General features: G+C 41.6%; 2 protein-coding genes across 5 annotated transcripts in view; both read left to right on the forward strand.

Moving 5' to 3' along the window:
* The first annotated feature begins 5,512 nt into the window (after positions 1 to 5,512).
* SAR1A (secretion associated Ras related GTPase 1A) lies at positions 5,513 to 24,552 on the forward strand. 4 transcript variants are annotated; one of them, XM_021707528.1, is made up of 7 exons: positions 5,513 to 5,625; positions 13,327 to 13,396; positions 13,515 to 13,634; positions 14,178 to 14,243; positions 16,988 to 17,091; positions 20,914 to 21,045; positions 22,249 to 24,552. In XM_021707528.1, exons 2-7 carry the CDS (start codon positions 13,339 to 13,341, stop codon positions 22,363 to 22,365), a joined length of 597 nt encoding a protein of 198 aa, XP_021563203.1. In that variant the 5' UTR covers positions 5,513 to 5,625; positions 13,327 to 13,338; the 3' UTR covers positions 22,366 to 24,552. The 4 variants fall into 4 exon arrangements, with proteins under 4 accessions (XP_021563203.1, XP_008046690.1, XP_021563198.1 ...); XM_008048499.1 differs by having other exon boundaries at positions 5,513 to 5,621; positions 13,323 to 13,396; XM_021707523.1 differs by having other exon boundaries at positions 5,513 to 5,621.
* Positions 24,553 to 26,654: 2,102 nt separating this feature from the next.
* The window catches only part of TYSND1 (trypsin domain containing 1), an 8,692-nt gene continuing 8,276 nt past the window's right edge, over positions 26,655 to 27,070 (forward strand). Inside the window, exon 1 of the mRNA XM_008048538.1 lies at positions 26,655 to 27,000. Coding sequence (XP_008046729.1) covers positions 26,655 to 27,000 — 346 coding nt within the window. The remainder of the gene's footprint in view (positions 27,001 to 27,070) is intronic.

A 27,070-nucleotide genomic window follows, 5' to 3' on the forward strand; every position in this document is an offset into this window, starting at 1 on the left:
TGTTCAGTGGTGTTAAGTACATTCAACTCTTGTGTAACCAATTTCCAGAACTCTGTTCATCATGAAATGCTTTATACCCATTACACAATAACTCCTCATCCCCTTCTTCTCCCAGCCCCTGGTAACCACCATTCTACTTTCTGTTTATAAATATGACTACTTTAGATACTTCATATAAGTGGAAACATACAGTGTTTGTCTTTTTGTGACTGACTTATTTCACTTAGCATAATGTTCTCAAGGTTCATCTGTGTGCTAGCATGTGTCAGAATTTCCTTCCTTTTTTTGGTCTGAGTCTCACTCTATCACCAAGGCTGGAGTGCAGTGGCATGCTCATGACCACTGCAGCCTTGACCTGCGGGGCTCCAGCAATCCTTCCACCTCACCCTTCCAAGTAGCTGGAACTATAGGCATGTGCTACCATGCCTGCCTAATTTTTTATGTATTGTAGAGACGAGTTCTTGCCAAGTTGCCCCGGCTGGTCTTGAATCCGTGGGCTCAGGCAATCCTCTCGCCTCAGCCTCCCAAAGTGCTGGGATTACAGACTTGAGCCACTGTGCCTGGTGTTCCTTCATTTTAAAGGTGAAAATGATATCCCATTGTACGTACGTACCACATTTTGTTTATCCATTCCTCCATCAATGGACACTTAGGTTACTTCCACCTTTTGGCTATTGTGAATAATGCTGCTGTGAACATGGATGTACCAGTATCTCTTTAAGATTGCTTTCAGATCTTTGGGGTATAAACTCTGAAGTAGAATCACTGGATTTTATGGTCGTTCTAGTTCAGTATTCTGAGCAATCTCATCCTGTTTTCCATAGGACTGTTTTACACGCCTACCAACAGTGCACAGAGTTCCAATTTTTCTACATTCTCACCGAAATATTTTATTGTCTGGGTTTTATTTTTTTATTTATTTTGAGTAGGAGTCTCACTCTGCCACCCAGGCTGGAGTGCAGTGGTATGCTCATGGCCACCACAGCTTAGACCTGCTGGGCTCAGGTGATTCTTCCGCCTCAGCCTTCCAAGTACCTGGAACTACAGGCACACACCACTGAAATGAGCTAAATCAGTTAATAAAATTAAATTGCTAGCAAAATAATATTAACCAGCTTATTCCATTTTGTTTAAAACTTTTATCTTAGTTACCTGCCTGACCTAAGAATTAATGTCTACGTGTAATTACAGTAACGTTCCCATGACCACGGACCCCCAGCTTTGTCTCCTTTGGGCAGGTTATACTGACCATTGCCTGCTGACCGTTACAGAACTCCTTTGCCGTAAGTTCCATGTGATTGTATGCTTTGTTAACTGAAATCAAATGTTACGCTTTGACATTTTTATAGTTTGTTCTTATATTCTGTTAGTAACCTAATCAAGGTAACTCTACTGTATAATGATTTTTTTCTTGTCTCTATGTAACTACCTTAAACTATATTTTAATGGCAGAACTCCAGGGACTTTTGGGGTACTGGCTGTACCTAGGACATGAAATTAACCAAAGCTCCCTAACAATTAAAGTTCCCGTTTTGGAACTTAAGCCCGAGACCTGCTGTGACCTGACCCTTCCCGCCCTAGTTAGTTACCAGCATGTCAGGCAATCTGAACTTTTCCATGGCACCATTGAGATGGCATCCCTCAAAAGAGCAGCAGTTCCATTTTTTAGACTGTGAATCTTCACAATGATAATTCTGTCATTTTCATTTCAACTCTTGAAAATTAGGGTCAGCTCATGGAGTTGTTAAGCAACATACTGAATGTGAAATGACAACCCTCACATTAAATTTTCTGTTCAGAGCATTGAATGAAGATGTGGTTGGGTTTTCTCATAGTGGTTTTCTGATTTGGTTAGGCCATTGAAGAAGAGAGATTGAAAGTTGTTGCTAACAACTATCTGTTCATGTCTGCCTGAAAAACAATGACTATTTATGAAAAGTATCTTTGATAAAGCTGGATACAAAATAAATAAATAAAGCTGGATACAACTTGGCTTGGGAAAATAAAAAATCAGAGTCACGTAATTGTGACAGTTCACAACACAATCAGGATTAAAATCAGGACTTTAATAAATAAAGCTGGATACAACTTGGCTTGGGAAAATGAAAAACCAGAGCCATGTAATTATGACAGTTCACAACACATTAGGATTTAAAACATATTAACATGCAGAACAGGAAGTATGACCTGGGATTGGGAGACGAGTTTAAAGCTGCACTGTGAACATCTTCCTCTTCTAGTCCGGTTAGTCCCTCTAAGACTGACAAGTTGTTTGGTCTTAGAATGCTCCATTGGCACAAACCATTCATTGACTCTCAAAAGGAAAGATCACTCAAAATAAAACTGAAGTCTTCACGGTGCCCTACAAGGCTCTAAAGATTTTCCCCGTTAAGAGACAATTCTTCATGAAGCTCTTTCATTTTTGCACTGCTTTCAAGCAGAGGCACTGGCTGCCTTTGTTTGAACTATGTTTTTTTTTTTTTTTTTTTTTGAGTTGGAGTCTCACTCTGTCGCCCAGACTGGAGTGCAGTGGCATGCTCCCGGCCACTGCAGCCTCGACCTGCTGGGCTCCGGCAATCCTTCCAACTCAGCCTTCCAAGTAGCTGGAACTACAGGCGTGTGCTACCACACCCAGTTAATTTTTTTGATTCATTGTAGAGATGAAGTCTCGCCAAGTTGCCCAGGAGGGTCTTGAACCCTTGAGCTCAGGCAATTCTCTCACCTCCACCTCCCAAAGTGCTGGAATTACAGGCGTGAGCCACCATACCTGACAACTGGTGAACTTTTGCCAACCTGATGGGTGAAAATGGTATCTCAGTGAGTTTTACATTTATTTTTCATTATTTTTAAAATCTGTCAATATAGATATACCTAGATGCAGATGTATAGAGATAGAAATACATATATTTTCTTTATTTATGTATTCTGTAATATCTCTGTGTTCCATAGTATCTATATTTCTATTATTATTTTATTATGCTTAAGAGCTATTTTTAGTTCCTATGAGTTATCTGTTCTTATCCTTTGCCTATTTAGCTATTGTGTTATTAGTCTTTTTCATACTTCTTACTTGTCTGTGATGTGATTAAATATTTTTTCAACTTGTTACTTGTGTAGTGAATTTGCCTACAGTGTCACTGTTGTTTTTGCATATAAGTTTCTTATGTAGTTGAATCTGTCCACCTTTTTTGGTTTCTGGATTTTCAATGATACCCAGAATGGTCTTCTCCATTCCAAGATTATAAGAATCTATGCTTTCTTCTATTTTTCTAATACTTTTAAGATATCAGTTCAGAATACACAAGTCTTTGGAACTTATTTGGAGAAGTCAGTCAGTTGTGGATTCAACTTGTGGGTTTTTTTGGCTAGCCAATTGTCTCAATCCTTTTATTATTTATGTATTTAAATACACTTAATAGAAGGCCGGGCTTGGTGGCTCGGCATGTAATCCCAGCACTCTGGGAGGCCGAGGTGAGCCCAGGCAACTTGGTGAGACCTCATCTCTACAATAAATAAAAAATTAGCTGGGTATGGTAGCCTGCGCCTGTAGTTCTGGCTGCTTGGAAGGCTGAGGCAGAAAGATTGCCGAAGCCCAGCAGGTCGATGCTGGGGTGGCTGTGAGTGTGCCGTGACACTCTAGCCTGGGCAATAGAGTGAGACTCTAGCTCAAAAAAAACAAAAAAACACTTAATAAAAATATTTATTGAAAACAGGCTCTAAGCCAGGTGCAGTGGCTAATGTCTGCAATCCCAGCACTTTGGGAGCTGGGGGGTATTGCTTGAGTCCAGGGATTTGAGACTAGCCTGGGCAACTTGGTGAGACCTTGACTCTACAATAAATAAAAAAAATTAGCCAGGTATGGTGGCGTGCGCCCGTGGTTCCAGCTACTGGGAAGGCTGAGGTGAAGGATCACTTGAGCCCAGCAGGTTGAGGCTGCAGTGACCGTAAGAGTGCCACTCTACTCTAGCCTAGTAACAGTGAGACTCCTACTCAGAAAAAAAGAAAAAAAAGGGAAAAGAAAATATACTCTGGAAAAATCACTTTATGTGTACAACAATGTCTGCCTCACCCATTTTACAGGTGGGTACTCTGTGGTCTGGGGTATTTGTCAATTTGCTCAAGCCTGCCCAGTTGGTAAGTAGAGTTTGCAGCTTTCCTGATAATTTGCCTGCATGCTCCCTCCTTCCTTCCAAACCCTCCAAGCCCACCTGTGGTTGAGACCCTCCCATTTTGTGCATCCAGGCCCCTACCAGAGCTAGTGATCCGAAGTGTTAGCTCATACTGGGGCAACCCCGTGTCTCCATGATGCACACTTTGGGGTTCCAAGTCCCAAGGACACAGTCCCCTGGTTTAGACTCAGAATATGGCCTGACCCCTTTCCGTGTCTAAGTAGGATTCAAATTAAATGCCAAAGATCCCAGGATGAAAGGAGGGGAGAAGGTGGTGAGCTCGCCCACCCAGATCTCCGAGAGTATTGCTGGAGTGCCAAGTGCTACTTCGGTTTTATTTCTGCATGTACTTAGATCTACTACTGTGCTTTGTTCTTTTCCATTGGTTTGTTGGGCTTTTTGTGTACCAATTTTAATTACTGAAGCTCTATAATGTTTTAATATCTGATAGTGCTAGTTCCCCATTCCTCATTCTTTTTCAGATCCTGTTTGTTTCCAGGCTAATCTTATTTTTCCAAATGAATTTTAGGAATAGGGTAGTTAAAAAAAAACGACTAGTAGTACTTTTATTGGAATTATGTTAAATTAAAATCTTCATCTTTCCATTTGACTGTTTTCTCATCTGCAAAATGGGAGTAATAATACCACTCTTATAGGACTATCCGCAGAATTAAATGAGAAAATGCATGCGAATCATAGTGGGGGACAACACGTTCCTTTGAACTCAGCTGTACGAACCTGGGTTTGGTTACTAGATTATTCTGAACTTCAGTTCTCTCATCTGTAGATGGGGATAGTAACAGTATCTGCTTTACAGGGTTGTAACTAGGGTTACATGAGACGAAGCATGCAAAATACCCAGTGCACTGCCTGGCATACGTGCGCAATGACTAATAGGAGTTCTTCTAAAACACAGGCTACCCCAGGACAGGGAAAATGTGGCTTAAAGCAAAAACTTGGTGGGATGCACCTTAGGCCGAGGGTTCCAAGATCAAATCTTCTTTCCCAGGACCTACCTAACCGTCGGTCGCCACTTCTGATTTGCCCGGTGCCCCTGGGAACTCAGAGGGATTGGAAGACGCAATCCCGAGCACCCAAGGTTGTCAAGACTCCAGCACCCACCCCGCGCGCCGGCCGGGTCTCGGTATTGCCACGTCTCGCGCGGCCAGCAAGCCGTGCGCGAGCAGGCGGAGCCAAGTCGGGGCCCGCCCCCGAGCACGTCACGTCACGTCTTACGCCCGCCCCTCCGCGGACCGAGTCGCGGGTAGGAAGGTACCAAAGCAGAGCGGCGTGACGTTGACCAAGGGGCGGGGACAAGCACGCGCCCGGAAGTCCCGGGGGAGGGGCGTGACGTACATCCGGCGAGTAGCTGGCGGTCCCGGGTGTTGCTGGTTTGTGTTCTCTAAAGGAGGGTCCAAGCCGCCAGCCGCCGCCGGAGGAACCCCTCAGGCCGTGAGTCGAGGCTCGTGTCGGAGAAGGGAGCTGGGGTCTGAGGGGCTGTGAGAGGTCGGCTGGGAGGTCCGGGCGGAGGCCGGCCGCGGCGGAGCTGGGGGGGGGAGTGACACGCAGGCGATTCTGTGGGGCCGCGGGGCTGGTTCTGGGCGGGGACGGGCCGACTCGGCCGGGTCTGCTTCGTGTCTGGCTGGCTTCTGGGGTCTGGGTCCACCTGCTTTCCGCTCGGAGTCTTGGAGCAGCTGGGCTGGGTGACAATTTCCTTGTTGGTACTGTGCGCTCGGTTTCTGAAACGCCTTCATGCCCTCTGTCTCGGATGAGCCCCACAGTCTGGGTGAGGCATGGGAAGCCCTTTATTATCCCTATTTTACAGACTCAGGGGCTGAGACTCGAGAGGCCCCACAGTTAGCAGGTGTGAGCGCGTGAACCTGGTCCGCAGACTCCTAGTCCAAGGCTCCCCTCCACATCAGTTCTCGGTTCTCATCGGATGTCTGTCCTGGGTCGAGCCCCATGCTTTCTCCTACCTCTTTCTTTCCCTCTGTCTCATCTTTTCGTGGAAAAATTGCCTCAAGTGCAGTTTGACAGATTCGTGTTTTCTTCACGATCCTAGTCGAGGTGTTAACAGCACATGGGTGAGGGTCGGCACTAAATTGTCTGTTAGTGTTCTCCTATTCTCATGTTTTTTCATCTTTATCCTGATTCTATCTGCTTCAGGTGTGGCAGGGGCTTAGGGAGATTTGCTATGGGGTTGACAAAAGCCAGCTGCCTGCTACCCCCGATCTGTCTGGCCTGGTGTCTTATAGTTGCTCTCAGTGTGTATAAAAACTGATGTTTTAACTGGCTAATGGTCAGATTGGTGCTCTTTCTTTTGTTTGTTTGAATCAGTTAGTCCTGAAATTTGCAAGTTTTTATGTTTTTATATTAACAGTGTTTTGTTGATAGTTTAGAGCCTTGAATTTTAGAGTAACGAAACTTGCAGGAAATTTTGTGGTCATCCCGCCCCAGCAATTTTGTGATTTGTATTTGTATTTTATATGCTACTAACAGAAAGAGCTTAGGCTTTGGTGTTAAAAGATGAGGATTTGAGTCCTGGCACTGTTACTTTTTCAGCTGAGCAGTCTTGGACAAGTCAGCAAACCTAGGAGTATCGGCTCTTCATCTTATTAAATGAGGCCAGTGATGCCTGCTTGGTAGAATTGGTGTGAGGATGTGCAGGTACTGTATAAATTGTAAAATTACTGATGAGTTAGTACAGATCCTAAGATCTCAAGGAGAGAGGAACTATCAAAGCCATCTTTTTAATTTTGGGTAGCAATACAACCCAATTCTTTGGGACTAGTAAGGATTTTTGCTATTTTTAACCTCACTTGAAGAATTTCTTCAGTCACTCTCCATAGATCACTTTGGAGGGAAGAATTTTTTTTTTGTTTTCACTCTGTCGCCCAGACTGGAGTGCAGTGGCCCCTCCCGGCCACCGCAGCCTCAACCTGCTGGGCTCCGGCGATCCTTCCGTCTCAGCCTTCCAAGTAGCCGGAACTACAGGCGCGCGCTACCACGCCCGTCTAATTTTTTGATTTATTGTAGAGATGAGGTCTCGCCAAGTTGCCCAGGGGGGTCTCGATCCAAAGGGCTCCCAAAGCGCGGGATTACAGGCTGAGCCACCAAGCCCGACTGGAGGGAAGAATTAAAGGACTTTTAAAGTAGAGGTGTTAAGGGAAAATAAATTGATAAATTAAAGTAGTTCAATTGCCATGAAAATTATTTAAAGTGTGAGATTTTTCCCTCTCACTTTTGCAGAATTAATCTGGTTGGGTGTGCTTCTAAAGTGATGTAAAATTTTAAAAAGAGTCTATAAAGTATTGACTGCAAACCAGTGTAGTACACGTGTATAGAAGTGTTGGGTTGTAAAGGAGTGATCAAAGTGAAAGTGACCCTAATAATAGGTGCTCTCGAAAGGTAAGCTGTGCTTCTTCAAGTGGTAGATTGAGAAAAGTAGGAAAGGATGTCTGGTTTGGGGGAGTTGCAGAGGAAAGGCACATTGTTCTTTTATGTATTTACAACAAATGGGAATGTAAGCACAGGAGCCTTATAAATGTGTTTACGTTATTGGACTTCTTAAAGTGCAACCTAAGTTTCCAGGCAAAACTATTATTTAATGTGTTGAATGCCACCTGTCTTTCTGACAAAATATATTTAAATGCCACTTTCAGGGCAAAAACCAAAAACAAACCAAAAAACATCAGTATCTTTTCATAAAAGCTTCGTATGTACTTCCACCCAAAGTTCCAAGCTTTATTTGGTTCTGTATGGCAAGAGCCATGAAAAGTAAGCCTTAAGTGGGTCATAAAATGTATAGGTCAGGCCATGGGCCTAATGAAATCAATTATTAATTGGATAAAAAAAGTAAAACCTGTCTCTGTTTTTCAGTTTACTCTTCATTCTAGCATTCTTTGAATGAATACAGGGGGATTTTTGTGGGTGGCCCTTTTACTGGTTCCTGTTCTTGAAAGTTTTGTTTGATTGCATTTGAACCCATCTAGTACAATGTCTTGTATCTAAATGTTCCTGCTGACGCTGAGAAGTAAAAGCGGGGATCTTCCTTTTTCCTGTACTGTATCTGAGCTGTTGAGGCAAAAATTCAGTGTGACTAGGAAATGCTAGGAAACCTGAAGACCCACTGAAATCTTTATCCTCCCCTCTTAGCATCACTCAGAGTTCCTTTTGCTTATCATTATTTGTTTTATCTAGTCCTGTGGGGAACAAAACAAAAAGTCATATTAATTTCAGTACTAATTAAGATATGCACTTACTTAGGAAACTATTGCTATATTCTGATCAAGTCCTTTTAAGAAAATTCATATTTGTAAAGTATGTTGGGTTTGATTATTTGCATAATGAAATGATTCTCTTCTTATCCCTGCATGGTTCTCTAAGATAGTGTTATCTCTTTTTATAAGTTGAGATACATATCTGCCAAAGGGGTAAAATAAATATTGTTTAAGAAAAAACAGCACTGGTAAATGGAGCAGGGCAAATTGTGCCAGCCAGTAGGATTTTGGATGACTTTGGTTTTAGAGCTGTTTATAAAGATAGGTTAATATGCTTTCCATTCAGGTCAATATGCTTTTCGTTTTCATTTTCTACCGAGAGCATCTATACAGCATTTTGGTCCAGATTATTGATGAAACTGATCCACATGATTGATGAGACTGATTTTCTAGAGGTGTTGCTGACTGGTGGACAGCAGTGGTGTATCTGTAGGGAGTGTGAGTGAGCTGCTGCCTGGAGGAATGAGTCACACAGTAAAAGAAAGTACAGGCATACCTCGGAGATATTGTGAGTTCAGTTCCAGACTACCACAATAAAGTAAATACCATAATAAAGTGAGTCACACGAATATTTTGGTTTCCCAGTGCACATAAAAAGTTATGTTTACTTTATACTGTGGTCTGTTAGGTGTACAAAAGCATTATCTTGAAAAACATGTACATACCTTAATTTAAAAAATACTTTAGCTGGGTGTGGTGGCTCATGCCTGTAATTCCAACATTTTGGGAGGCGGAGGTGAGAGGATTGTGTGAGTCCAGGGGTTCGAGACCATCCTGGGCAACTTGGCAAGACCTTGTTTCTACAATCAATCAAAAAATTAACCGGGCATGGTAAGTGTACACCTGTAGTTCCAGCTACTTGGAAGACTGAGGCAGAGGGATCACCTGAACCCAGCGGTTCGAGGCTGTGATGGCCATGAGTGTGCCACTGCACTGCACTCCAGCCTGGGTGACAGAGTGAGACCACTCCAAAAAACAAAATACTTCATGCTAAAAAATTTCTAATAATCATCTGAGCCTTCAGAAAGTCATCTTTTTGCTGGTGGAGGGTCCTGCCTCTGTGTTGGTGGTTGCTAACTGATTAGGTTGGTGGTTGCTGAGGGTTGGTTAACTCTGGCAATTTCTTAAAATAAGACAACAATGAAGTTTGCTGCATTGATTGGCTCCCCTTTTCACAAAACATTTCTCTGTAGTTTGTGTTGCTGTCTGATAGCATTTTACCCAGAGTAGTCCTTTCAAACCCTGCTGCTCCTTTATCAAGTAAATTTGTGCAGTATTCTAAATGCGTTGTTGCCATTTCAACAGTGCTCAAAGAATCTTCACCAGAATAGATGCCACCTCAAGAAACCAGTTTCTCTCTCTTCTCTAAGAAGCAACTCTTCATCCATTAAAGTTTGATCATGAGATTATAGTAATTCAGTCACATCTTCAGGCTCCACTTCTAATTCTAATTTTCTTGCTGTTTCTACCATTACAGTTTCTTCCTCCACTGAAGTCTGAACCCCTCAAAGTCATCCATGAGCAGATTCTTCCAAATGCCTGTTTTTTGTTATTGTTTTATTTTGTTTAGAGGCAGGGTCTCACTCTGTCACCTAAGTTGGAGTGAGTGCAAGCAATGATACAGTCATAGCTCACTGTAGCCTCAAACTCCCGGGCTTAAGGGATCCTCCCGCTTCAGCCTCTTGAGAAGCTGAACTACAAGCATGTGCCACCACACCTGGCTAATGTGTTAATTTTTAAAAAAATTATTTAATTACAACTATTTTTTTTTTTTTTGAGTTGGAGTTTCACTCTGTCACCCAGACTGGAGTGCAGTGGCCGGTCCCGGCCACCGCAGCCTCGACCTGCTGGGCTCCGGCGATCCTTCCGTCTCAACCTTCCAAGTAACTGGAACTACGAGCACGCACTACCACGCCCAGCTAATTTTTTTGATTTATTGTAGAGATGAGGTCTCACCAAGTTGCCCAGGTGGGTCTTGAACCCGCAGGTTCAGGCAATTCACTCACCTCAGTCTCCCAAAGGCGCGGGATTACAGGCTGAGCCACTGAGCCTGGCTAATTTTTTTTTTTTTTTTTAGAGTTGGGGTCTTGCTGTGTTGCCCAGGCTGGTTTTGAACTTCTGGCCTCAAGCAATCCTCCCTTCTTGATTTTCCAAAGTACTGGCACAAAACTCCTGTTAATGTTGATATTTTGGCCTCCTCCCGTGAATCATGAATGTTCTTAATGGCATCTAGTAGGGTGAATTCTTTCCAGAAGATTTTCAGTTTACTTTGACCAGATCCATCAGAGTATTCACTAGGTATGGCAGCTACATCCTAATTAAATCTACTTATTTAAATAAAAGTTGAAGTTACTCCTTTATCCATGGGCTGCAGTATAGGTATTGTTAGCAGGCATGAAAACACCATTGATCTCCTTATATATCTCCACCAGAGCTCCAGGGTGACCAGGTGCATTGTCAGTTAACAGTAATATTTTGGAAGGGATCTTTTTTCCTGAGCAATAGGTCTCAACAGTGGGTTTAAAATGTTTAGTAAACCATGCTGTAGACTGATGTGCTATAGGCTGATTAGACTTAGAATAATTCTTAAGGGTTTTAGGATTTTTGGAATAGTAAATGGATATTGGCTTCAACTTGAAGTCACCATTAGCCCCCCTAAAAAGAGAAGTCAGCTTGTCCTTTGAAACTTTGAAGCCAGAGGCCAGGTGCAGTGGCTCATGCTTGTAATCTCAGCACTTTGGGAGGCCAAGATGAGAGGATTGCTTGAGCCCAGGAGTTTGAGACCAGCGTGGGCAACAGAGTGAGACCTTGTCTCTACAAAAAAATCAAAAAATTAGCTGGTTGTGATAGTGTCCCTGTAGTCCCAGCTACTTGTCTCTACAAAAAAATTTTTAAAATTGCCTGGATGTGGTGGTACATGCCTATAGTCCTGGTTTCTCCAGAGGCTGAGGAAGAAGAAGTGCCTGAGCCAGGAAGTCAAGGCTGCTGTGAGCTATGATCGTTCCACTGCACTCTGGTCTGGGCAAGAGAGTAAGACCCCCAACTCAAAAAACAAAACAATACTGTGAAGTCAGACATTTACTTCTCTTTAGCTGTGAAAGTCCTAGATGACATCTTCTAATAGAAGGCTGTTTTGTCTACATTGAAAATCTGTTGTTTAGTGTAGTCACTTTCATTAATGATCTTATCTAGATTTTCTGGATAACTTGCTGCAGCTTCTACATCAGCACTTGCCTTTTTACCTTGCACTTTTATGGTATGGAAATGGCTTCTTTCCTTAAATCTTATGAACCATCCTCTGCTAGCTTCAGACTTTTCTCCTGCAGCTTTTTCTCCTCTCTCAACATTCATTTAATTGAAGAGCGTTAGGGCCTTGCTCTGGATTAGGTTTTGGCTTAAAGGAATGTTGTGGCTATTTTGATCTTCTAACCAGACCTGTCATATTTTCTCCATATTAGCAGTAATGTTTCACTTTCTTATCATTCATATGTTTACTGGAATAGCAGTTTTAATTTCCTTCAGTAACTTTTCCTTTGCATTTATAGTTTGACTGTTTGGTACATGACGCCTGGCTTTCAGCCTGTCTTGGCTTTCAGTGTGCCTTCCTCACTAAACGGAATCATTTCTTGCTTTTGATTTCAAATGAAAGACATGCATCTCTTCTTTCACTTGACCACTTAGAGGCCATTTTAAAGTTATTAATTGGCCTAATTTCGGTATTGTTGTGTCTCAGGGAATAGGGAGACCCAGGAGAGGAAGAGATGGGAAAGGTCGGTCAATTAAATTTGCAGTCTTCTATGCGCAAGGTTCAGGGCACACCAAAACAATTATAATAGTAACATCAAAGATCCCTGATCACAGATCACCATGACACATACCAGGGATATTCCCCAAAACCAGAATTATCTTTTGGTGGGTGGGCCCCTTTGTAGTACAGGCGTCCTCCTCTGGAAAAGTGTTCTAGGAACCCATCAGCATCAGTGTACCAGCTAGTGTTGTTGTGAGAGGCTGCGTTTGGCTTCAGTGAATTTTTTTTGGAGATTCTTTCAGTGTGTTTGCCCCTTTCATGATGGTGATTTATGAACGCCACTGCCCACACTGTGCTGAGTGTTCAGCAGTTTTTGACCCAAAACGGCATGACCTTTGTGCCCCACCCAATCTTGTCCCAGCAACTTTTTTGTTTTCCTGGATTAAAAAAGTTCTCAAAGGGAAGCATTTTGAGAGGTGAAACAAAAAAATGACAGAGGCACTAAAAGGTATCAAAATTGACAAGTTCAAAAAACTGTTGTGAGCAGTGGAAAAGTGTCTCAGTAGGTGTATTGCATCAAATGGAGAGTACTTTGAAGGTGACTGAAGTTTAAACAAGTAAGAATAAATACACAATTTTAAAATAAATTTCAGGTTTTTCTGCGTCTCCCCTCATATAAGAGTATTGAGAAAGTTTCAGATATTGTGAAAATTACCAAAATGTGACACAGAGACATAAAGTGAACATGTATTATTGGAAAATGACACTGAAAAGATTTATTCACTGCAGGGTTGCCACAAACCTTCAATATGTAAAACAAGACAAGACAATATCTGCAAAGTGTAATAAAATGAGATATGCCTATATATCTTCAATTCTTCACTAATTCTCTGGGTATCCTACGTTGAAAAGTATTAGACATTTGTGCAGATATGAGAATTCTAGAGGCTTCCTTCCTGGTCACAAAATCTGTAAGTCTTAAGAGGGAAGGATCGTCTTTGCTTTCTTATGCCCAAAAATATGGGACTGTACATGTGCATCAGGATCAGGGAATAAAAGTTAACTTCTCCAGAACTGTCCTGTCATTTAAAAGGCTAATATTTGCTACTTTCATGTTTTTTACAGGCAGTAAGCGTTAATAATGTCTTTCATCTTTGAGTGGATCTACAATGGCTTCAGCAGTGTGCTCCAGTTCCTAGGTAAAGCCATTTCCCCGAAATATAGTTTCAAACTTTGTGCATTTCTTTCAATAATTTAAATACAAGCAGCCTTTGGTGTTTAGAGAGCAAATATGTTAACAATTTTTTTCTCTTTTAGGACTGTACAAGAAATCTGGAAAACTTGTATTCTTGGGTTTGGATAACGCAGGCAAAACCACTCTTCTTCACATGCTCAAAGATGACAGATTGGGCCAGCATGTTCCAACACTACATCCGAGTAGGTTTGAAAATAACCAAGCAACCTTTTGATCTTTCAAAGTCAGTGTCAGGTGGGAAGGATGAATCCCCAGTTGATGTAATTCTTTTATTAACTGAGGTCTCAAAAGCCAGCACACTTGAAAAAGTCCCCTGCAGGACACACTCAGGTCAGATATTCGTAGACCTAAACCTCTGGAACTTTGTTGCCATCTTTTGTCACTGGTCCTGTAATTGAGCACATCTCCAGTACCTACTTTTAAGAGCAGAAAACACCTTGAAGAAAAACTTCAGGCTTGTAGAATAGTTTAAAAACATTTTCACTTTATATCCTTGCTACGTTGCCCATGCTGGTCTCAAACTCCTGAGCTCAGGCAGTCCTCCCATGTCAGCTTCCTGAGTAGCAGGTTTGTGCTACCATGTCCAGCTTTTTGTATTCCTTTCTTTATAAGATGTGAAAGCTTTACTAATATTTGAATTGATACTGGCTTACAGTACTAATAGTTGGACCTTGCTGGATTGAGAAGTTTACTTCTTTCCTTTTTTTTTTTAAATAATTTTTCAGCATCAGAAGAGCTGACAATTGCTGGAATGACTTTTACAACTTTCGATCTTGGTGGGCACGAACAAGGTAAGAGATGACTCAGTGGAAGCATGGTATTGACTTATGGTTCATTTTGAGTCCCCCCTCCTTTTTTAAAGCCTTGTGTCATTTTTACCTTTCAAGTAACTTGGATTACGATCTTATTCAATAAAGTTGTTTTATTCACTTATTATTTTTAAGTAATTTCAAACTAGTCCAAAGTTGCATAAAGAAGACACTAGAAGTCCACTCACCTATACCTTTTGCCTATAGTATCCCCTTTTCTCTATAATATATACTAATTTTATTTTTTCTGAACCACCTGTGAGTATATCATGCCCTTGTACTGCTTAGTACTTTAGTACCTATTTTCTGTGAACAAAGATATTCCCTTAAATATATAATCCTAATAGTTATCAAATCCAGAAAATTTTCTTTTTACTTCATACTGTATGTTCCTTTTGTCAGTTGTCCCAATAATGTCTTTTATAGTCTTTTTTCTTCTTGAACAGGTCTAGTACAGTATCATGTATTATATTTAGTTAACAAGACTCTTTTGTATTCTTTATTCAGTGGAGTTTATGTAGGAAATTAACTTATTATTTGTAAGTAATTTCATACTTTTCAAAATTTGCAAAAATAACACAGTAACTACATGTGATCACTCTGATCTAAGTTGATATTTTGAATACCTATTTGGGACAGTTGGTGGAACATTTTCTTTTACTCCTTTGCTTTCCGCATAAGTAGTTTTTGCCTCCGGCTATGTGTGGTTGGTTTCCAGATTTCTGTTAGTAATGTGTCTCATGTGTTTTAGAGACAAACCAAATGGGCATCTTTATCTGATAAACACTCACATTTACTTTGGGCAAGACTCTGAATAAGAGCAAAACGTTTAAGATGTGGGACTATTTTGGGAAGGTAGGGAAAATAAACTATTGAGATTCTGTCAAATTTACTCATTTATTATTAAGTTGAAAGGTCTCCTTTGGGAAGTATATTAGATTGAAACTAATATAGTTTATAAAAACTATATAGTTGGCAGAGTGTGGTGGCTCAAGCCTATAAACCCAGCACTTTGGGAGGCTGAGAGCATTGCCTGAGCCCATGGGTTCGAGACCAACCTGGGCAACTTGGCAAGACCTCATCTCTACAATAAATAAAAAAATTAGCTGGGTGTAATGGTGCACACCTGTAATCCCAGCTGCTTGGTAGGCAGAAAGCTCACCTGAACCAAGCAGGTTGAGGCTGTGGTGGCCATGAGCATGCCACTGCACTCCAGCCTGGGTGGCAGAGTGAGACTCCCACTCAAAACAAAACACTATATATATATTTAAATAGAATATTGGTCATTTCTAATTGCTTAGCCTAATTTTATAGTCAGTGGCTGCGTTAATTATATATATGTTGTACGATTATAATCACATTAAATACCTGTAAAGGAACAAGATTGGAAGAAAACATACCAAAACATTAACAGGTGGTGTGTTTTGATGGAGGGATCATAAATTGTAGCATTATTTTTATTTTGGTAGGTATGGATATATAGAATGTTTTCTATTTCTTCCACAAAAGGATTTGTAACTGCTTACAAATTAAAATTCCGAGCAAGATAAGACTGAACCAAGACCATCTGGAGAATGCAGACGGAATAGACACCAGATGGTTTTAGATACCTGAACTGAGAATTTTTAGATTATATAGTGTGATGAATTTAGCTTCCTGGTTTTGTTAAAGAAAGAAGGGAAATGTGTTGATGTGTTTAGTTTTGTTTTGTTTAATTAACTGAGGAAAATTATTGAACAGAAACACTTTTACATAGTAACCTAGGTAGCATTTTATAGAAGTTACTAAAATACTGTACATCTGGAGGTTTTCTTTTTTATCTCTATAACTTTAAATTTTTAACTTATAAAAGCAGTACAGGTTTAATGTGGCAAAATCAGCATAGACATATAAAAAGCAAAATTGAAAGTTTCCCTGACCTTTCCTTCCCAGTCCCACTCTTAAGAGGTAACCATTATTAATGGATGTAAAGAGGCTTCCTTTTTTTTCCGTTGCAAGGACTAAAATCAATGGCTTAGAGATTATAGTATAATTAAGGCACTGTTCCTCAACCATTATCATTTCATGTCAAAAACCAAAGAAAGTAACATTTATTTATAAGGCATGCTGAGTTAAATATGGGAGGCCGAGGTAACTGGCCTGGGTGCTTCAACCACCTGTCAGACCCAGTCTTTCTAAGGGTTGAATGGATGAGTGTGTCAGCTTATCTGCACATGTGTTGGCTGGGAACTAACTATGTGGGGGCTAAAGCTATACAGACAAGTAATTTGTATCCTGATGTTTTAAATTCAGAGGTTGCAAACCAGAATTGGCTCCCAGAGTGAGGCACGTCATTTAAGTGAGTAAAGTTGGGTGTAAGACAGTAGGGAGTGGTGAAAATTCTGGCAAACTGAAGAGCTCAGATATCATCTAAAGGGTCAACCACCATTCAGTTCCAGCTGATTATTGGCAAGTAGGTAATTAGGCATGGGATTGCCAGATGTTTCAGTTTCTCAAGGAAGACAGAAACTCTGATTTTCAAATTTACAAAAATCAGGTTCGGCTTCTGGACCATCAGTTTGCATCCTCTGTTCTGACTTGTTACCAGCCAGGACTTGGAAAATCCAAAGGGAGTGTAATCTTACTGGAACCTGGTCAAGATATGTCCATTCTGTAAACTATTAATAATTTTATAAATATATATGTATTTTTAATTGATGAAACTATGTATAAACTTTGTCTTTTAGCACGTCGGGTTTGGAAAAATTATCTCCCAGCAATTAATGGGATTGTCTTTCTGGTGGACTGTGCAGATCATTCTCGCCTCATGGAATCCAAAGTTGAGCTTAATGTATGTTTATATATATATTTTTCCTTTTTTGGTCTTTATTTATGTAAGGAATACAGTTCAGTAGTTCCAGTACCTAATTATTACAGTTAATATTTGATGAAAAGACCTAGTTGCAGCAAGAAAATGTTTTAAAATCTAAGCCAGTGCTTTTCACTGTCCTGAGGAAACTCATCTTGACTGAGTTCGCCTGAGTGGCTATATGGCCCAGGTTGCTCTGGACACTCCCCATTTATGCCTGTTGTTCCAGCACGTATCTTGTGTAGTCACTCTTTAAAACTAGTGTTGGCATAGTGAAAACCTAAAGGAGTTATGGAGTTCTCTATACTTTGAATCTGTGTTCTCAAGTTGTGCCTACCCACCCTCCTGCTAACTGACTTGCCAGACCTTCCCAGTCTGTTCTCAATCTTTAGTTTTGGTTGCATGCATCCTTTGATACTATCAAGGACTCACTTCAGGTTTTCTCTTTTGTCAGCATTGCATTTTCTGGGCTTGATGGTTTCTATAATATTGCCTTTGTTATCCCTATTCCTCCACCCTGTATCTCTTCTTTCTCTTTGATTTGTAACTGTCTCCCTGCATTTTGTTCCTGGCAATTTGAACCTATCTCAGATTTATTTGTAAGTATGTTTCTTACATCTATTGCTCTGGTCTCATGTAGGATTGCCTGCCTGACAGTCCTTACCTTACTTGAGCTCTTGGCACTGGCCATTCTCTTTCTTTAAACTCCATTTAAACACTCTTGATTTTGGTGGTATCTCTTTGGCTATTACCTCTGAGTCTCTTTCACAAGTGCTTGTTCCTCTGCTTAGCCCTTAAATGTTGGTATTTCCCACGGTCTATAATTTCTCCCAGGCTGTTCTCATCTACTCCCATTCCTTCATCTGGCACCTATATGTCAGTGACTCAAGTAGATTTCCCTCCTCTAGACCACTTCTGTTCTCCAGCCTCATACGAAATGCTGTTTACTAGACAACTTCACCTCCTGATTGTTTTTGTCGAATGAAACTATTCATCTGTCCCTATTAGCTACCTGGACATTCAGCAATTTGATTCCACCATGACATGCAGTGTCATTAATGCTAGAAGGAACTTTCTCAGACTTGTCATTGCCCTGTTTAATATCCTTTGATAGTTCTCTATCACTTTCAGGATTTTATCTACCAGTCTTTGCATAGCACATAAGATTTTTCATGATCCTCCCCCTCTGTTTATTATAGCTTCCTTTTTTTTCTTCTTTTTTTGAAAGCAGTATTTATTAAGAGGACAGAAAAGCTCCCACAGTGGGAGAAGACCTGAAGGGGCTGCCCAGCTTCCTTTCTTTTTAGTTTACTTTGACTATATTCCAAACATAGAGGACAACTTGTCCTTCCTTGAATATGCACAAGTAGTTATTCCTGCCTGACCTTTTCACCTGTATCCCCCCCCACCATTTTGCCAGTAAATGTTAAAATGTCCTTTAAGGGGTCTTAAGCCACTTCTATAAAGCCTTCCCTGACTTCTCAGCCTAAGTTGGACTCCCACCTTATCAATGTCTGTTACCTACTGATTTTTTTTTATAGGTCTCTCCCACCAAATTATGAACTAACATGGTAGGGACCGTGTTTTATTTATTTGTGAAACCCCTTCACCTAGCGAAGCATCAGTCACATTGCTTAATGAATGAATGACATTCTTACTCTGATTTTAGCTGACATTTCCTAGAATTCAAGATGATCAAAGCACGTTCCCCTTTATCCCTTCAATTTTGCTTTCCTTCCTAGCTTTCCTGTTGGTGAGAACTAGATGCCCCAGGCTTGAAATCTGTGGCAGCTTTGACTCTTTTGTCTATTTTATCATTTAGACATTGAACTTTTCTATCTTCAAAATGCCTTCTGCACTGTTCTTTAAATACTCTACCTTGGGCAGGATCGTCATCTCTTACATGAGCACCACAGATAGATACTGCTTATGAATTCTACTGAAAACACAGATTTTGTTCACTAACTTCTGGATTTGTGGTCTTTAGAATCAAATGCAGCTAACTCCACACTGGCACATGATGTTATCCCTTCCCATCCCATTTACTCTGTTGCTGCATGTCAATATAAATGCTTTAATCTGGCCAGGTGGTGCTTTTTGTGGCTTCCTGAATTCTTATCCTCCTACAAAGCCATTGTTTATGTTTTCCCTTTTCCTTTCCACCTATCCAAACCCTACCCTTCCTTTAGAGCCTGGCTTAGAGTACAGATCTTTTCTAAGACTTTTCTTAAGCTCAGAATTGCCATTTTATTTCCCTTGATTTAGTCTTAATAGTCTGTTCCCATTCGTTGTGTTCCCACTCATTCATCTACTGTGTTGTATTTTTACCTAACTTTGCTAACATAAATATGAACATAGAGTGAGGATTTCTTGGGGACAGAGATGTGTCTTATCCTTCCTTTTATATCCCTCTTAGTGCCTGAGATGGTTCTTTGCACACATTTCTGTAGTCATCTTTGAGGCTCTGTAGCCAGAGCATTCATTCCTCTAGGACTGTGTGGAAGGATATCTGAGATAGTTTGTAATGGAGCAGATTACCTTAAAAATCAAGGATAAGCCGGGCTCGGTGGCTCAGCCTGTAATCCCGCGCCTTTGGGAGGCTGAGGTGAGTGGATTGCCTGAGCCCGCGGGTTCGAGACCCGCCTGGGCAGCGAGACCTCATCTCTACCATAAATCAAAAAATCAGCCGGGCGTGGTAGCGCATGCCTGTAATTCCGGCTACTCGGAAGGCTGAGGCGGAAGGATCGCCGGAGCCCAGCAGTCGAGGCTGCGGTGGCCGGGAGCGGCCACTGCACTCCAGTCTGGGCGACAGTGAGACTCCAACTCAAAAAAAAAAAAAAAAAAAAAAAAAAATCAAGGATAGGGCAGTTCTGCTACCTTGTGAATAGACTGATAAAAGGCCAGGTGGCTCATACCTGGAATGCCAGCACTTTGAGAGGCTGAGGCCTGGAGTTTGAGAGCAGCAGCCTGTGCAATATCAAGAGACCCTGTCTCTACCAAAAAATGCCTCAAGTTGCATTTATTTTGAGGCAGTTAGGGGGTTTTTAACCTAAATTTAAGGGTGTTACTTAATGTCAAGATGGCACCCTTGATTACTCAAACATGAAGATGATCAGATTTTACAGTTATTGCCTTTTAAGATTATTTTAGGGCCGGACTTGGTGGCTCAGCCTGTAATCCCGTGCCTTGGGAGGCTGAGGTGAGTGGATTGCCTGAGCCCACGGTTCGAGACCCTCCTGGGCAACTTGGCAAGACCTCATCTCTACAATAAATCAAAAAATTAGCCGGGTGTGGTAGTGCGCGCCTGTAGTTCCAGCTACTTGGAAGGCTGAGGCGGAAGGATCGCCAGAGCCCAGCAGGTCGAGGCTGTGGTGGCCGGGAGTGGCTGGCAGAGTGAGATGCCAACTCAAAAAAAAAAAAAAGAAAAAAAAAGATTATTTTAGGCCGGGCTCGGTGGCTCAGCCTGTAATCCCAGCATTTGGGAGGCCGAGGCAAGTGGATTGCCTGAGCCTGTGGGTTTGAGACCTGCCCGGGGCAACTTGGTGAAACCTCAGTCTCTACAATAAATCAAAAAAATTAGCTGGATGTGGTAGTGCATGCCTGTAATTCCAGCTCCTTGGAAGGCTGAGGCGGAAGGCTCGCCGGAGCCCAGTGGGGCGAGGCTGCGGTGGCCGGGAGCATGCCACTGCACTCCAGCCTGGGTGCTAGAGTGAGACTCCAACTCAGAAAAAAAAAAAAGATTATTTTAAGATTAGTGTAAGTCAAAGTTTTCATTGTCTGGTGGACTTTTTATCTTGTCTTTAGGCTTTAATGACTGATGAAACAATATCCAATGTGCCAATCCTTATCTTGGGTAACAAAATTGACAGGACAGATGCAATCAGTGAAGAAAAACTTCGTGAGATATTTGGGCTTTATGGACAGACCACAGGAAAGGTAAGAGGAGAATGTTCAGGGGACATAAAGAACAATCACGGCTTTTAAACATCTTTTGCTATCTAGAATCTCCTTTTCTTTCAAAAGTTTAAACAGGCTTAGGATTTGTTTTACAGTGAATATTTTGTAATTTCACTGGAGGCAGGGACATTTTCTTGAACAGTTTTCTAATGGGATTCATTCCTCAGGTATTTGAGGAATAAGGAAATGGTAGAAAAACTAAATTTACTCTTTTAAGAATTTATAATTATCTTTCAAATCTGAGTCTGAGAAATCTCTTTTGAAAGAAGCCTTCTTAGCCAGAAATAAATTTTTTTTTGATTGGAGATTTCAAGTTATGAAGAGTGGTCATCTATATCACTTTCTGGGCATTGAAATAAAAGTACTTGATTATCCCCAGTGCTTCTTGCCAAGAGAGGTGGAACTGTTGGGCCCGTTTTGATGAGGAAACAGTGATTTGTTCAGGTCTACACAGCAGTGCAAAACCAGTAATAGAGCTTGAGTCTTTCGGAGCAATAGGTTATGCCATTTTCATTTGGAAGGAGGACTCTTATAGAAAAGCAGGCTTGTGTGAGAGAAAATCTAGGTCAGGCAAAGTTAAGCAGGGATTCTTCTGGTCTTTTCAGCTCGGAGTTTCGGCATATTTAATTTTTAAAAATCTGTTTTGCAATCTGTGATAACTTTCTGACTTTTGCACATAGTTCTTTAGTCTTGCCTCTTATCTGTTTTTCCAAATTATTTCTTCAGTTCATTTAGTTTCCCTTTTTTTGTATAAGTGTTACTTAGGGTCACATGAATCCTTAATTTCTTCAGTGCCACCTGTTATTTTGATTTTTGCATGCTTCTGTTATTGAGAATGTCCTTATTTCTAAACAGTCCCAGATCCATCAAAGAGCATGCTGGTTTCTTGGGTCCCAGTGGCCTTTTTCTTGGTTTGCTGCCATAACTTCCCAGGTGAATGTTGGGTGTTTAAAGCAAATGCTCTTCAGAGAAAGAGAGCTGGGTATAGAATTGTGCTACTTATTCTAGCCTTAAAGCAAGAAGTCCTGGGGATGTCATTTGTATGGCCTTGACCACATTTCTGTAATTAATACCTTCTTAGATTTGTTTTTAGGGAATGGGGAAACTGATTGTAGTGATGACCCTTTCAAGCTTTTCCACCACTGAGATTCTAACAGGCCTTTCTTGGTTTGCCTCTTCTAGGGGAATGTGACCCTGAAGGAGCTGAATGCCCGCCCCATGGAAGTATTCATGTGCAGTGTGCTCAAGAGGCAAGGCTACGGCGAGGGTTTCCGCTGGCTCTCCCAGTATATTGACTGATGTTTGGACAGTGAAAATAAAAGAGTTTTACTTCTCTGGACTGATCCTATTCACAGCTTCCTCATGAACTTTTCTGATAGAACAAGGAAAGCTCTCCAGCCATGTCTGGTGTTGAGAAGCCACGAGTCTCTGTCAACTCTCATTGCCCAGTGGTGACATGTGCTCTTCTGAAGCCACACTGTTGGGAGGTAATGCTGCCCCATGTGCTGGTGCAGGTCAGTATCCCGGGACTTGGAAGCTGGCAGGATTTGCCGGGTAAAGCTGTGTGCCATCATGGGGCACCTGAAAAGAAAAACACGTCTCACCACTGCGGTTGATTTCAAAAGAAAGTGATTCTATTTTTTAAAGAAAGTGTTGTTAATGTAATTGGTATCCCTCCTAACTTTTTGAGTTCACAATTTACTTGGTCCAGAGTTTTCTATTTTTTTTTTAACTAATGAATGACATTTAGATACTTGATAAAATTATGAACAGTTAAACTTGGGAGGCCAGAGCACAGTTGGGTGAACTTACTCCTGCTGAGTAAGCAGGTTAGTAAGAGATACTCCCCTGAGCTCACCTGCTTCTGTAACTGCCTTGAGTAGGTGGCATCACCTTGTGCACAGACAACTAAAAAAGGGGCAGAGCCCTGGCCTTGCTGTTGTGGCAGGTTTCCACTGTGGTAAGCTAGGGTCACTCCTCATCATGGAAATGTGTAGCAGATTGCTTGCTGCGGAGAAGTCTCTCACAGAGTGGGTTACTGTTATTTTTACTTATAAAGTTAGAAATTTCAGCCAGTTTTTGCTTTTCTACTATTGTGAAATTTCTTTCTGCAGTACCTTCCTTTTTCATTTTCAGTTATAAAAAGTGACTTTCACCCCATAAAAGAGTTCAGAACATCTCCCATGTTGTCACATACTGCCGGTGTGTCTCATTTACTTTTGAACAGATTCTAGGGGAAATTTTTTCTGATAGGGTACAGGACAGTTAACAGTTTAAGGGCTCCTAATTCTAAGAACTGAAGACTTAAAAATCTGGTATTGCACCACTTGTTTTGGATCTAGGAAAGATGAGCCAGTGGGCTCTAAAATTCCTATTTGCAGAGTTTGCCCTCATTGGGCTGTTCATGAGTTCTGTTGTTTGCTTACATCTTTTCTCCTTGTCAGTTATCTATTTCAGTGATGTTTAAAGTAAAGATTAACATCTGTAGTTTTTTTAGCTTTTTTTGGTATGAGTTAACCTTTTCCAGTCCAGAAATAAGCTGGAGGAAATGCTAGCCCAAAAACTTTTGAGTAGAGTTGTTCCTTTGGAGGTGGCTTCGACTTACTGTCAGTAAACAGTCAGTGTAAAAGCACCAGCACCCCCACTAGGGTGATGAGGATTATTTATATAGCATTCCATTTTCCTAGTGCCATGTGTGAAATTGGATTTCCATGATTTTAACCTGTTCTGTACCCATCCTTGCAGTAAAAGATTAAAGATTAAAGGATAGGAGATGAGAACGTATCATTCTTCACTTGGGTTTCTCATTCTTAGTCTTCAGTTTCACCTGTTGGGAAAGCAGACCTTTTCACTGCCAGGTATTGAATGCAGAGGCTTAATGAAGTTTATCTGGGAAGTGCATGTGTTTCATTTATTAGCAAGCATAGCTGGTTTGAGACACAATTGTTGGTTTGGAAAGGGGTTAAAGCCTTAAGTGAACAAATCTAGCTAACAGTGAATGAACTAGGTAGTTAACTTTAGTGCTTTTTATTTCCTTTGGTTAAAGGTTACCCATACTTCTCTATTCAGAGATATGAGAAGTATGATTGCTTCAGTGTTAGATTTCTTTCTTATTTTTGTTTTGTCCTATTTGTCTGTAGTCACTTAGTTGCAAGCTAGAAAACTGTGGGTTCTATATAGGACTACTCTTTGTGAAAGTGGTTTATTCCACTGGAGAAAGAGGGGATTGAAAAGTCAATTAGAACCAGTCTGTATTTTGCCCCACAACACCATTCCCATAATGAGATTGCTGAACGAGGCTGCTGTGAGGAGTTCACCTCCAAGCACAGAGGATCAGAGCCTTGTGCAGGAACTCCCAGAAATTGAGACTTCTCATTCTGGTTTATCAGAGTGCATATATGGCCTATTTTAGGAAAAGTCAAACATTCATTTACAAAAGAAAGTCAATCTGTATCCTAAGCATTTTAATAAAAAGTTAAAACAAAATTGCTATTTTCTTTCTTCTTGTTTTTTTTTTTTGCATTGGTTTGCTCTGAGTTTGAACAATGTCATTTGCTTGGAGGTGAGTGGGTGACCAATATTTCCTTGCATCTAGGAAGAAACTTTTAGGGTGGATCCAAGATGCTTGAATTTTTTGCCACGGGGGATGTGGGGCTAGGCCACTATAGGTAATAGATTTGGAGAGCCTTTAGGACATGCTGTGGACTCAGGGTTGGTCATCTCTGCAGCAGGATGGTGATAGCAGATGCTTGAGCAAAATCTCATATTAACGTGCTTGCAAATAAATAGAATAAAAACATGCTAGCAAGTACTGGGTCTGCTTTAGCTGTGTTTCACTTACCATTTTACACAAAGTTGGAGAGAGTGAATTGAAGTAGTAAAGTAGGGGAAGGAATCTGTGCTTGTGCATTTACTGGGATTGTAGGAAGCATTTCATTTTTTAAAATTTAAAAAAATTTTTTACTGTTAGTAATGTGTTCAGGAATGTGCAGGAGTGCTTGGGAAGCCTTTCATTTAGAAAACCCCAGTGGCAAAAAACTAAAGTACTGAGACAAATAGAATGGAAAGTAAAATGTAACAGGTTGTTTTCAGCCACATAATACATTATTGGAGGTGTCCTGTTGTCTCTGTTACTATGAAAGGATGTCATGGGTTCTGTGGGTACATGGGCTTGTTTTGTTTGAAGCAAAGTGGAGCATGAAGATTAAAGGCTCAAAGAGCCTGGTACTCAAGGCGTCTCATTTTGGCTGTTGCTGGCTGTGACTTGGGATTTCTCTGTACTGTGGTCTGCCATAAACACAGAAAAACCTGATGCATGACAGTTCATGCTGGAACTTGAGCATCATTAAGGGAGAATCACCGGGCTCTACAGAGAAAGAAAGTCTTAATTGTTAGGAAGTTGGGACAGTTAAGAAATTTGCTGTGATCAAGCCATCTTCTGTCACAGAACCAAAAGAAGACTTAGTGCGTGCTTTGGCAAGACTGCTTAATTTTAGTCCTGCCTCAATACTACCGTGCATAATCATTTCCTTTTCTTAAACTGGTTTGTGTCACAGAGTACTAGAAACATTATCCTATATTGTGCTGGGGCTACACCAAGCAGCAGTAATTTTATTCACATAATTCAGGCAGAAAGGTTATGGAATTTAGCAATTAATATTTGTAAGTTAATGCTGACATAAATGTATACTATAGTGATCTTAGTAAGAATTAATGTGTGTTTAGTGGTACAGTGATAAATCAGACCTTTGTGAAAATGTCTAGTTTGTGGTGACTACTTTGTGGGGTATCGTGGTTTCCCCTTTCCCCAAACATACTTGCTCATGCTGTGTCCTAAAGGATACTTCTTTGGAAAACTAAAGAAGTTTTATGTTAGCCTACATTAAAGATGGCAAACTATGGCTTGTGGACCAAGTCTGGCCTGCTTGTCTGTGTTTGTATGGCCTATGAAAGCTAAGAAAGGTTTTTACATATTTAAATGGTTGGAAAAAATGTTATTTTTTAACACGCGAATTATACGAAATTCAGGTTTCAGTGTCTACAAAGTTTTATTGGAACAAATAGAGTTGTGTATTTGAGACAGACTGGCCCCTAAAACTTGAACAATTTCCATTACGGCCTTCTACAGAAAGTGTTTGGCTCATGACCTAGATAAATCCTGGGATGGTTACAAATGCCATTATGTGAAATGTGCATAACTGCAAAATACAGGGCTGTATGATTAAAAATTTTGACTTCTGTTCATCATAGTCCATTTAAAAGGTAATTTCGAGTTTCCATGAGGTTTGTCCTGTTGGGGTTTGGGCAGCCAAAGGTCTTAGGAGTAATCGTGAGAGCTCCATGACCCCTAGTGGACTGCTATAGGATTTCCTTCCAAAATTCCAAAATACTGAATCAGCCGATGATTTCTTTGGTCGGTCTTATCCCAGGGGTCAGAGGCTGAAGGTCGCCAAGATCCGGGCAGGGGCTAACAGGCATCTGTCAAGGCCTGGGGAGTGTAGCCACGTCAGCGATCATTTCTTTCCCGTTCCTTCAGCCCAACAAACGGAAGAGACGAGGCTTGAAGGGGCCCGCCCTCTTCTCCCCGCATGTCCCCTGACGCCGCTCTCCTGTCACTCTCTCGGGTCTCCGCCTGGGCGACTGGTGCTTCGACCCACAGTTGGATGAACCCAGGAGGGCGGGGAGAGAGAGTGGGACTCAGCAGCCAACCAGGACTCGGCACAAGCCCAGCCAATCGGGTCGGGCCCGTTGGGACTGGGCCAATCGGGCTCGACCAGGAAGACCTGAGTCAGAGCCTGCGCCTCCGGCTCCCGGCCGTGGGTGGCGCGGTGCGGGCTCGGCCAAATCGGGCCGGGCCAGGCCGGGCTCCTGGCTCGCCGGCTCGCGGGCTCTCGGGCTCTCGGGTGACCCCGGCTGTCAGGCCATGGTGCGGCAGTGGGGGCCCGCCATGAGGGCGGCCGAACAGGCAGGCTGCGTGGTGAGCGCCTCCCGGGCCGGGCGGCCC

Source organism: Carlito syrichta, unplaced genomic scaffold (genome assembly GCF_000164805.1).
Source record: "Carlito syrichta isolate Samal-C Ts95f unplaced genomic scaffold, Tarsius_syrichta-2.0.1 Scaffold47093, whole genome shotgun sequence".
NCBI classification, from domain to species: domain Eukaryota; kingdom Metazoa; phylum Chordata; class Mammalia; order Primates; family Tarsiidae; genus Carlito; species Carlito syrichta.